The sequence below is a fragment of the Megalobrama amblycephala genome, linkage group LG10 (assembly GCF_018812025.1).
Source record: "Megalobrama amblycephala isolate DHTTF-2021 linkage group LG10, ASM1881202v1, whole genome shotgun sequence".
In the NCBI taxonomy this organism is placed as follows: Eukaryota; Metazoa; Chordata; class Actinopteri; order Cypriniformes; family Xenocyprididae; genus Megalobrama; species Megalobrama amblycephala.
This window is the reverse complement of record NC_063053.1, coordinates 9571083-9584327: the sequence shown is the minus strand read 5'-3', so window position 1 is coordinate 9584327 and position 13245 is coordinate 9571083. Positions and strand designations below refer to the sequence as shown.

Genomic DNA, 13245 nt, shown 5'->3' with positions numbered 1-13245 from the left:
AAACAGAGCTAATGTATGTTTTAGTGTGTTTATGCACCACACCCTTCAGAGGATATAGAGTTTAGTCATAGATCACAAATTCATAATAGTTCATAAGTCATTTCCTCTCATAGAGAGAATTATATACGAGCATGTTTTCTCCTGTACAGATGGTGAGATGGGCTGCCAACCTGCTCTTCCCGTTTGGAAAAGGGGTCTGAATCGAAGAAGCTACACAGAAGGAGAGGCCAAGTACCTAAGTGACAGTGCTGAGGTCCTCTCTTCTCCTCACAGACGGGTGAGTCAGTTGAATTTTAACACAATGACTCACTTTGACAAACACATCTTTCAGCACTCAGGGGAAGGGGATTATAATGAATGTTTGGTCAAGCCTCTATGTCTCATGCATCGGTTTACTTATTAAATTACTCTAGATTGTGGTAGTTGAGTCAACAGAAAATGAAAATGAAGCTGTCAGGGATAGAAGTAGAGCCAGTTGAAACTGTGTCACATTAATGACAATTATTCAGCTGACAAAACATTATACTCGACCCCCCCTCCCTTAAAAAAAAAAACACAACAAAAAAAAACTAAATGGAAAATAAAATGGGGGAGAAAAAAAACGGAAAATAGACATAACATATAAAGGACAGTTAAAGGTGCTCTAAGTGATGTCACGCGTTTTTAGGCCAAAACATTTTTTGTCACATACAGAAAACATCTCCTTACTATCCACTAGCTGCCTGTCCCCTGAACACACTGTAAAAAAACGCGGTCTCTGTAGTCACCACAAGCTCCAAAAACGGCAATAAAAACAAACTGGTGCTGCCTGGACCACGAATCATAATAAACATGCTCCAGCCAATAACCGACAAGAATGATTTTAAATGCACGTTCATGACTGTTTCAGGAAGCATGGAGGGGAGGAGGAGGAGGGAGGGTCTAGCTAGCTTAGGATCGCTTAGAGAACCTTTAAAATTGTCATTATTTACATTTTAATTTATTCTCATTAAAAAATGTGAAATTTATGGTAAAACAGCAGCAGCTGTGGTTGAACTTTATGAAAAAAATATGGTAGAAACGTTTTAAATGTATGGATTTAGCTTAAATTTACAGTTAAAAAATCCCCACACATGTATATATTTAATTAACTGACATATTAATATTTCAAAGTACTGAAATTTTATACCTTTAAAGAACATAAAAAAGAGAAAGCCACATGATGAACTAAGAAGAAACATTAAATGTAGTGTCACACAGGGAATTTTGGGAATGTCAATTAACGGATTTCACTGTAAACTACAAGATGACTTGTTCTTTTTCTCTACAAACTGCATGAAATTACATTAAATGTCCCATTAGATGTATTAAAGTTTTTCACCATATATAATAGAACAAGTTTATAATTTTTACAGTTTAAAATTATTTTGTACTTTTGTGTGACTGTAGTTGAGTGAGAACTATACTTGGGGAAGAGTGAAGGAACTGGTGAAGAAGACCAAACTGAGGAACCAGAGCAGGCTGGGACTGTCTTCAGGCTCCTTGAAGAGATCGTGTCCACAGCTTTACCGGTACTCCATCCATGTTTTCATAATAATTCAGGAGTTTCAGATCATTAGCACTCAAAACAATGGTCAGATTTGATCTCCCTCTGAAGGCTCACTGAATGTTATTTTATAAATAAATAGAATATTTATTTATTATTTCTTATAGCTCGATCAACATTATTTCACAGACAGTTGGTTTTGATGTTAAAAATGAATCAGAATGGAAATGAATAAGATTTAGCACACTGCCCTACAGTTGTGTTGTTCCCATTTCACTACAGTAACTTCTGAGAAACCGTATCACAAACACAAGTAGTACTAATGGCTCTGCTCTTTTGATGTTATGACTCACTATGTGTCCATGTGATACAAGATAAGACTCTCATCGCAGCCGTACGCTGGTAAAATGCTGGCCGTCCTAATCTCGTCTGAATGCTGCCTCCTCTTAAATACCTCAGCACTGGGCTCATGTGGTAGTCGGTGACTAGCACCACATTGTATGAATGAGCAGAGAGCAGAACACTGATTAGTTATTGGATTTCATTCAGTCCAGTATTATTTTAGTGTTTTTTTATATATTGTTCTAGTATTTTGAATTTTCTTTTTTTTTAATTTTACTTTTCAATTACAGTTAAGTTTAAGTTTAAATGATTTTGTTATGTGCTTCTGTAATTTTTATTAGTTTATTAGTCTTTCTTCAAATCTCCCTCTTGCTCACTCTCTCTCCTCCCCAAACATGAGTGGACACGCCCCCTACTGCTGATTGGCTACAAGTGTGTTGTAGTGCTCGGCATGATCCACTTTAAACAGTGCTTCTCAGAAATCGCTTACTGCACCTTTAATTCATGCATAACTACTGCACACATAATCTTGAGTTTATATATGACTCATGAAGAACTAATGATTGCCACATCAGCAACTAGTAAAGTGTCTGATTAATATATTAAGTCATATATGAATTGCCATTAATTAAATGTGTCATCAAAGATTAAATCCCTACAAACATTTAGTATTATCTAATAGTAAAAATTATTGTGTTAATTAGCCATGTATTTCAACTTTCAGCTGTCTGCAAACAGGGTACTATGAATAGTCTTTCATGAGTCATACATGAACTCAAGATTATCTGTGCATTAGTTAAGCATGAATTAATGCATATTACCCTTTTATATTTTTCTATTTAGCTTTAATCTATTTTTATTTCAGTTTTAGTAATTTTTGTACTTGAACTTATATTATCTCAGTTAGTTGCTAAAGCAATATTTCTAATTTTCATTTAAATTTAGCTTAATTTCAGCTTTATATCAATTAATAAAAAGAATTTTCATAGATTTAGTTAAAAATAACAACCCTGATTTAGTAACAGAGCACCAAGTATCAGTCTCTAATACTTGCTGTTAGTACATCTATATTGTAGAATTTTAATAAATCAGCTTATACTGCAACACTATTGAGTTTTTTATTCTGATTGGTCGACAAGGTGTTGATTCATTTTCTCCAAGGCTAGAAACTAGTTCCAAGTTTGCTGACCAAATTGCAGCACTACATCACCGCAACATTCTTTCTGAACTAATAACAGATACTTTATCTGTGGCATAAGGAAGAGCGTTTTAGGAACGAACACCTTAAAAATGTGTTTTTCCTTTATAAAAACAACTTGAATCTCAACCTATTCCACAAGTTAGCTGTGATCCCACACACAGGTTGGCACAGAATCAGATGAATAGTTCCAGGGCTGCAGTGTCAGGTCGGAGGTATGCTGGTGGGAGTAGGAGAATTCCCCATGTATTTCACTCATTAGATGAGATATGGGAGCTATGCTAAATGCACTCTCCTCCCGAGAGCAGATATTTTCTGAGGAATATCCATATGGACCAGTAATTCATACAATACGCTGACTGTGAGAGACAAAGTGTGCAGACAATATTTTTTCTGTTTATGCTTTCTCGTATCAGAATATTCAGTGTGTTGCGTAAGTGCAATGCCATTTTAAAAATTAGGTCAGACTGTCTTCCATTAATTTAGACCAACTTAATGAGGCATTAACATTCTCTTTGGTGCTATATGGAAAAGGTTATTCAAAACATTTTTAAAATATTTTAAGTAAATATTTAGCATGATAAGGAAAGCATGCTTGAAGTCCACACCCAAAATGCGTCAGAATTTGTTCACTACGATTAAGATTGCTAAAATGGTTTCAATCTTCTCCACAGCCCAGATGTGATGTCAGCAGAGCACCCCAGGACAAACAGAAACTCAATGATTGCTTTGGGCCATCAGAAAATGGACTATCTGTGGCCACAGTAGTACTGATCAGGTAGGCCAAACAATACTTAATACAATACAATAAAATCTTCTGCCAATTCCAAGTACAACAACTATGAATATGAATGTAAAAACAGACAATTTAATAATTACATGTCTGACAAGTAAATAGATAAAAGTAATCTTGAATGTACTGCAAGTCACTTTGGATAAGTGTCTGCAAAATGCATTAATATAAATTATACACATCAAGCATATCAATGACATTGTGTACATTGCATTAAAATAAAGAAGTATGATTTTAATGCCAATTATTGCAAATGTTATAATTTAACCTTAAATAGCTGACCAAAAAATTAAAATAGTCATCATTTACTCACCCTCATGTCATTCCAAACCCAAAATACTGCCATCTTCAGAACACAAATGAAGATATTTTTAACATTTTCTCTTAATTTTCAGGTGGTTTAATCCAAATATTCTTAAAACATTTATAGGATGCTTTATATGATGAACAGATTTAATTTAGGCTTTTATTCACATGTCAACATTGATCAACGCACATAGATAGAGCACATCAAATATGGTAAACAGAAGCTCAACCACATTTGCTTGACTTTTTAACAAATCTCACTGGTTTAATGAGAGAATATTAAAAAAATATCTTTATTTGTGTTTCGAAGACAAAGCCTTATGGGTTTGGAATAACATACGGCAGAGTAAATGATGACAGAATTTTCATTTTTGGGTGAACTATCCCTTTAAATTACAGTCATTAGAGGCAATTTTCTATCAATAGGCCCAAGCGTATTGCCTCATTTTCTGTTAGTAGATGGCACTATTGATTTCATTGCACTCTTTCTTACTTTTTTCGGCTTGGTTAAAGTCCCTGTAAAGTCATTTTAAAGTATGTGTTCTGAGTTTTTCACTCTGCAGAAAAATGTGTTATTAACCACCCAGCCAAATTTGAATGATTAAAAAAAAATCTGCAAATAAATTAAATAAGTTATCAAAATCTCGAAAAAATAGGCAGCGCTCTCTGCTCTCAAACGCTGGGGGCGTGTCCTCTGGCGGCGCTGAAACCACACCCACTCGCGAGAGCTGCAGTCTCAACTAACTTGAGTCTAATGAGTCAAACATACTGATGCATATGAAAAGAATCATTTAGATGATTGCAAATTTTAGCAGAGTTACTGTGGACTACCTACTAATTATAACATAAGCAAACTCGGCAACTTACACTCATTGGTGGGCACGAACTGCCGACTGTTGTCGAGTCGACAAATGACGGTGCCGCGAGACGGGAGGATGAAGGCCGGGACGGGAGAGACTCTGTCCAGCCCCATATATCATCGGTTATCGGTGGGACGGTAGGAAGGCCGAGGCGCGAGGGGGGCCGAGGTCTGTTCAGTCACAATTACCAAAAACAGCGGATTATCTGTGAATCCCAGCTGTCTGATGAAAGTTTGTAAAATTATCTGGTGTAGAACGATCACTTTAGAATATTTCATATCGTCGTTTTAGACAATTTAAATAAGGAGACCGAGCATATTGTATATTATAACAACCATGTAAATGTGCAAAGGGCTGTATAACCGTAATGACACTCGAGATTGAGCGAGTGAACCGCTGTAGAGTTAGAGGCGGCGCCACGCTCGGTGCGTCATCGACAGTTATATAGTTTTAGGGGAGGGGCTATGCTCGGGGGTCCAAGTGCGTCATCAGACCCCCGTTTTAGCTCCGCCCAAAAAATCCTGAACAGAGACTTGGTGAAAAACTGTTTAACGCTCTAACTTCACAATTAAGCATTACACAATTCACAGTCTTTGTAGTGTGTTTCAGCAATACATTTGTAACATTTATAAAGTGTTTAGAAAGAATTCTCAGAATTGACTTTACAGGGACTTTAAGTTGGTGGAGTTTCACCTTTTGTAATGACTGGGGCACAAAATTTGAGTAGTAGTGACAAAAAGTTAAGTTACCTAAGTAACCTAAAGGTCCAAGTTGGTCCTAAGTTGCTCATAGTACTATTCAGACAACTTAATCAGTGAGCCAAATTTCACAACTTTTTTTAAAATATAGTTATATATGGGCTGTCATGGACTCCCATGGCAGAAGAATAAGAAATAGAGGTCAGAACAGAAACAATACAAAACAGAAACAACAGTGCTTGGTCCCCAGGGATGTCCAGCGTGCATAGGAGGATTTGTGTTCCAGGTCGGTTGTTGTTTTAGCACTGTTTGGACAGTAAGGCTCTATCTCACGGCAGTGTTGTTTCAGTACAACTGATATCTCACACACAGAGAATGAGCAGCATGTTAACTCTCAGCTTTTGTTTTCTCATTAGACGTTGAGCAGATGGCCTGCGATGGGGCAGCTTTTCCAAAAAGCAAAGGACAAAGTATGGTTCTTGCAGTTTGCAGATGGTTTTTCCAGACTGAGGAAGAGAAAATGGAAGAGAAATGGACAAGAAAAAGATGAACAGTATTTGAGTAATGGGAGAAAAATATTGGTATTGTGTGTACTTTGTATAATACTAGGAGAGATGTTTATATGTTAATGGAAATGTTAAGTTGTTGATGGAACCTGTTGATGGGGCTTGTTTGAGTGATAAAGCACTCATTAGATTTGTCAGCTAATGAGGTACTATAAAAGACTATATAAACATGTGGAAAGATGCTTTAAAGAATGTGATTTCTGAAAAAGGGAATTACAGTTGATTCTTATGTATAGTCTAATGTAAATTTCTGTCTGGGACAATTTACCAGACACTGTCCTAATTGTAAAATACTTGAAATACACCCAAATTATAACAAATGTTGAACATGCATGCTATAAATTTATATAAATGATTTTGTACCACAATTATATAAGAATTGCCATGTGTAAGTGTATATATACAGGCACAACAAATATGCATGTATGTATCCATGATGCATGGATCATACAGTATGTGTGGATAAGAGTGGGAGAGCGGTGCGCCCACATGTGAATTCCTCCATCTACAGACATATATCGTTGTCATGACAGGGCTTATGATAACATGTAAATGACTTATGGCAGTGCTCACCTGTCTGATGTTAAATAATGTGTGTAGCCTTTTGCCTCTCTAAAAATGAAGCAATGCCTAGAGTATGAACCTGAAATATCATCCTTAACTATGAATTAACAAGTGCTTCCTATGTACCTGTAAATTTTCAGTCAAATTTCAGTAAAAAGACATTAATTCAACCAAATCAAATGCAGTATACAGTGACCTAACCAAACTGAGCTGGATTAAAGCAGTATTACATACTGTAAATAATACTGTCACATTCAGAACTCATTTAAAAAATGAAAATCAAGCGGAACAAATGGTTTGTTCTGAATTCCTCTGATTTCTGACTTCAGAAACCCAAAACGTTACGCCCAGTGATGGTGAGTTAATGTAAGTTAGATAAATGCTGCTAATCCTAAACACCAGAAGAACTAATGATAGTAAAAATTTATAAAAGTTTGAAAATGGTTAAAATAGATAAATAAAATACAATAAAAAAGTTGGAAAGGTTCAATGGTCATAAAACTTTACTAAAGTTATAACTGGACCTCAGGGATAAAAGTGAAATTAAAAAGTTGTTAAATGACCCAGCCCCCTTTTTCCACGGCACTGGTTCTGAAAGATTTTTTTTCCGATAGGGATTTAAAAAAAGTCTTTATTAAAGAGTTATAAGCCATTAACCAAGCCAACCAGTTACGAGGTGAATCACAATACTACAAACTTTGATTTGAAGCAAAAAAGTTTTTGACAAAGGTACAAGACTGTGTACTTTAGTGAGGTAAAGAACTACAATCCTATGAAGCTTTGCGAACAGCATAATCAAAAATGATGGAGAAGTATAAAACTACTCATTTACAAATGTTGACAACATAAATGTTGACAAAATATGCAAGCATATATATGTACATATATATGTGTGTGTGTATAAACATACAAACATTGAAGTATTTTGAGAGCGTAGAGAGATTGACTCGATTATGTCATTCGCAGTGCTTCATGGGAGTGGGTGGAGCTAAAGAACTATTTTGGGCGGGTTGCTTTTTTCAAATCTCTGATTGGTGTAATTTTCCGTACAGCATCATGAGTAATATACTTAATTCTGCTGTTAAACATGATTATTTAAAAAGTAAGCGGAAATAATGCAGGCTGACGGCTTCAGTAGAAGCAAATACCATGGATTAACAACATCAAAATTTTTACTTCTGGAACACGAATGATTCAGTCTATCATTAATCAAAAACAGCCAGGTATACTGGACCACATTAGGTTAAGCTCAGAAAGTGAGCTCTAAGTGTTTAACTGTCTTTGTTGACAGCTGGGTGGAGTGAGGTACTAAAATACTGATGTCTAGATAAGGTCTGTTTTGCAAACCACTTGCAGCCTTGCGTGTGAAAGATGAAACATTTTTCTAATCAAGCTTTTGTAACATGATATTGTTCTGGCCCAGAAAGTGTATTAAAAAACAAAGTGGCTTCCAGCATGTAGTACTGTCTTTTGATGTACGCTTGACCAATCGTTTCATAGCCACTGTTCTGAGTAATGATGTTGAATTGTGTGTAAAAATGAATGAGAGCAGATGTATGGCATAATTTTTTGTCTGTTAGGGACAAAGGACATGACAAGAGATTTTTAATTATCTTGTGTATTGTAGTGTACCAAATGGACTGAATAATTCATTATGCATATTGCATTGCTATTCAAATGTATTTTTAATAAATGAGATATTTCTAAATAAACACAAGTTGGTTTAAATGTGTTTTTCATCATGTACTGATTTTTAAAGAGGCCCTTAAAAATAGACCTTACATACAGGTGCTGGTCATATAATTAGAATATCATGAAAAAGTTCATTTTTTTATTGTAAATTATTTAAAAAAAATGAAACTTTCATATATTCTAGATTCCCTAAATGTAAAGTAAAACATTTCAAAAGTTGTTTTTTTTTTTTAATTTGTTGATTAGAGCGTACAGCTAATGAAAGTCCAAAATCCAGCATCTCAAAATATTAGAATATTTATATTTGAGTTTCATTAAATGACCATCCCTAAAGTATAAATTCCGGGTATCTCTTGTTCTTTGAAACCACACTAATGGGGAAGACTGCTGACTTGGCATTGGTCCAGGAGACAATCATTGACACCCTCCACAAAGAGAGTAAGTCACAGAAGGTCATTACTGAATGTGGTGGCTGTTTACAGAGTGATGTATCAAAGCATATTAAATGCAAAGTTGACTAGAAGGAAGAAATTGAGTAGGCAAAGGTGCACAAGCAACAGGGATGACCACAAGCTTGAGAATACTGTCAAGTAAAGCCGATTCAAACACTTGGGAGAGCTTCACAATGAGTAGAATGAAGCCGGAGTCAGCGCATCAAGAGTCACCACACTCAGACATCTTCAGGAAAAGGACTACCAAGCCACTTCTGAAACAGAAACAACGTCAGAAGCATCTTACCTGGGCTAAGGACAAAAAGAACTGGACAGTGAACAGTGGTCGAAAGTCCTCTTTTCAGATAAAAGTAAATTTTGCATTTCATGTTGAAATCATGGTTCCAGAGTCTGAAGGAAGACTGGAGAGGCACAGAATCAAAGCTGCTTGAAGTCTAGTGTGAAGTTTCGGAAGTCAGTAATGATTTGGGGGGGCCGTGACGTCTGCTGGTGTTGGTCCGTTGTGTTTTATCAAGTGCAAAGTCAATGCAGCCATCTTCCAGGAGATTTTGGAGCACTTTATGCTTCCATCTGCTGACAAGCTTTATGGAGATGCTGATTTCCTTTACTTTAGCACCTGCCCACAGTGCAAAAACCACTTCCAAGTGGTTTGCTGACCATGATATTACTATGCTTTATTGGCCAGCCAACATACCTGACCCCTGAATCTATGGGTTATTTTCAAAAGAATGATGAGAAACAGTCGATCCAACAATATACAGATGATCTGAAGGCTCAATAGTGCCTCAGCAGTGCCACAGGCTGATCACTTCCATGCCACACTTCACTGATGCTGTAATTTGTGCTAGGAGCAAGTCATTTGCTGTAATATGTGCTGCCGACCAAGTATTGAGTGCATAAATGAACATACTTTAAAGAATTGAACTTTTCTGTTTTGAAAATGCATTTTTTGATTGATCTTAGGAAATAGATTTTGGACTTTCATTAGCTGTACGCTCTTATCATCAAAATTAAAAAAAAAAAAACTTCTGAAATGTTTTACTTTACATGTAGGGAATCTAGAATATATGAAAGTTCCATTTTTAAAAATAATTTACAATAAAAAAAATGAACTTTCTGATGATATTCTAATTATATGACCAGCACCTGTACTCTGATTCTTATGAAGCCTCTAAAGGGACATGGTGATGTGCAAAGAGAGAGAGAGAGAGATGGAAGGAAAGCTCAAAATTTCTTGGGGAAACGCAAGAGTTTTATGAGTGAACATTAGTGAAATATAATTTTTCCTCCCATCTCATATTTTCCCCATCACTATGTCACCATAGGTAGATTAATAAGTAGAGTAGATGATAGAAGTAGATTAACTAAAAATGTTAATATTTTGTTATAGTTTAAAATAAAATTAACAAAAGATACAAATGAAAACTGAATTACATCAGAATTTTTGGAGGCACACCTTTCAATGTACGAGAGTTAATATTTAGTTTATAGGATATGCAGCAACTAAAGGACCAGGTGAGAAAACATCAGAATCCAGGTCATGAGGTCATTGGGAGTTGACAGAATGACAGCAAATATAAGCATTACTCTCAGTATGAAGTATCTCAGATTTCTCTCACTTAATACAGATGACGGCAGAGTTCAAGCAGTTGCTGCACAAACAGAACAGCTTAAAAGAAATGGTTTAAATGTGATTTCCCCACCACACATGTACAGTAAACAATAAATGTAAATTTATAGCATATGTGGGATTTGTGAAGTCATAGACTCTATAAGTGCGCACCACACTTATAAAATGTATTATAAAATCTCAACACATCAAGTCAAGCTGTTTATCAGCATGGCAAAGTTGAGCACACTTGATATTAGCGCCTCCCTCTGTTAGATAAGGATAATGCGAGTCAAAGTCAACGTTATTGTATGTATGTGTGTATATATATATATATATATGAATGATAGGAGTAATAATAGTAACAGTCTATGGAACATTTTATGAGCTAGGCCATATAATTAACATCATTTTGGGCAGTCTATAGATATTGTTGAAGATAAGAGCATAAGAGAAATATGAACTCTTTTGTACCCTCAGAGGTTCAGGAGGGCTGGTGTAGCTACACACATTCCAGCAACTCCAACACAATGGAGTCATAAAATATGTCATACAGGCCCACCCTCTGCATCTACAGATACCACAGAAACAGACGAATGACTTGGTGAAATATATAGTGGGATGTTTGCCAGATGATTTACAGGAACGCATACTTGCACTCCAGTGAGGCAACACCGGGGTAGTATTTTTTTTTTTTTTGTCTTTTTTTCTGTATTTTAATACAGAGGACATGCAAAAGTAGGTCAGCGCAGTTGAAAAATCAAATAGGAAAACTACTGATCTGTGTTCAAAAAGGAGTCCATGACAAAACGGCAATAAATGTTGAATTCTTGCTGTATAACAACACATTACGCATTTGTTATGCATAGTTTTGTTATCTGCAATTATTTGCATTGCGAAACGCACTATGCAGTTACCATAATCGTGATGCCTTACTAATGCCTAAACTTAATCACTTTAATCATACTGTTGCTAAATGGCAAATACCTTAATGTTGTGTAATTTGAAACAACATAATATAAAATAGATCCAAATTTACTGTTTTAAATGTACAAAAAAAGAGAGAACATTTTCAATTTATAAAATTAACCCCATAACAACACTGCAGCCAGATCTACAATGTCCTTTTAGTGTGTTAAAGGAGGTGGATGTTTCCTCGTCCAGGGCACATAGCATAGTTCAGCAAGCCTATTTTTCATATCTGTCTTCAGATCAATTTCCTCCTTTGCAGGGGATTGTGATTCGCTCATTGAGCAGAACTGAGTCACACTGTGATTAATACACTACTGATTGGCAGAATAGTAGAAAGAGGACATACTTGATGCATCGCTATGACAACAGCTCACCCCTGTCTCTTGGCATTTCCTCAAGGATGGCTGGCCAGTTGGATGAGTTCTCCACAAATGTCACAAGCATCTCCCACTTCAGGCCATCACTGTCCTGAAACACACACACACACACACACACACACACACACACACACACACTGGCTGAGATCCAGCTGCAGACTGCTTTGGCATTTCATAGAGGGAGCAAATAAGGTTTTTCTCTGTAGAAACCATTTCCAGAAATATCCACAGAGAATGTGTGAAATCCTCATTATGTATTTATTTATTTATAAAAGAATATTATGCAATTAAGCATAATAGACGGTTACATGATTAAATCTCTCCTTTTCTATGATGAGCATGTTTTCAATTTCTTAATTTATTTTGATATTTTCTGTATGACATAATGCATGTCAAAGTGATTTACCTGTCTGGTAATCATAATTCAAGAGAATATATGCAAGAACCTTCATGTATTAAAGGATTAGTCTACTTTTAAATAACATTTTCCTGATAATTTACTCACCCCCATGTCATCCAAGATGTTCATGTCCTTCTTTCTTCAGTCGAAAAGAAATTAAAGTTTTTGATGAAAACATTCCAGGATTATTCTCCTTATAGTGGACTTCAACTACTTATGGAAAAAAACGAAACTGGCGCAGCGTTCGTTCCGCAAGTTGAACAGGGAAGGCGTAGGACATACAGTGTAAGTTTTTTGAAAAATACGGAAAGCGGAAGCAAGTGCAAGGCAATAATTTGTGTTTATAAAGCATATACAGTTGTATTTTTTTTCGAAAATGAAAGATCGTTTCGCTACATAAGACCCTTATTCCTTGTCTGGTATCGTTTAAAGCCCTTTGAAGCTGCACTGAAACTGTAATTTTGACCTTCAACCGTCTGGAGGCCATTGAAGTCCACTATAAGGAGAATAATCCTGGAATTTTTCATCAAAAACCTTAATTTCTTTTCGATTGACGAAAGAAATACATGAACATCTTAGATGACATGGGGGTGAGTAAATTATCGGGAAAATTTTATTTGAAAGTGGAGTAATCCTTTTTTGCCTTGAAAATCAAAAGGATGTGACGTTTGTGCGCTCTCAAGAGCCTCTCTTCCGTTCTGTGACAAATGAAATGATTGCTTATACATTTTTCAGGATAATGCCGAAAAGCTGTTCTGTACTGTAATGTCAATTTGTAATGCAAAGAAAATGGATTAATTAATTAGTCTGAATTCAAACGATAGTCTGTCTCACATATACCCAGGCTTTAGTCTCAAATATATGCTGCTTTATAATCAAACTATTATACAG

At 35.8% G+C, this 13245-nt stretch overlaps 1 protein-coding gene across 1 annotated transcript in view; it reads left to right on the top strand.

The window, feature by feature from the left end:
- Positions 1-8580, top strand: part of si:ch211-250c4.3 (uncharacterized protein LOC100535981 homolog) — a 34922-nt gene extending 26342 nt beyond the window's left edge. Inside the window, exons 5-8 of the mRNA XM_048204455.1 lie at positions 150-277; positions 1429-1550; positions 3740-3843; positions 6139-8580. Coding sequence (XP_048060412.1) covers positions 150-277; positions 1429-1550; positions 3740-3833 — 344 coding nt within the window. The 3' untranslated portion in view covers positions 3834-3843; positions 6139-8580. The remainder of the gene's footprint in view (positions 1-149; positions 278-1428; positions 1551-3739; positions 3844-6138) is intronic.
- The last annotated feature ends 4665 nt before the right edge of the window (positions 8581-13245 follow it).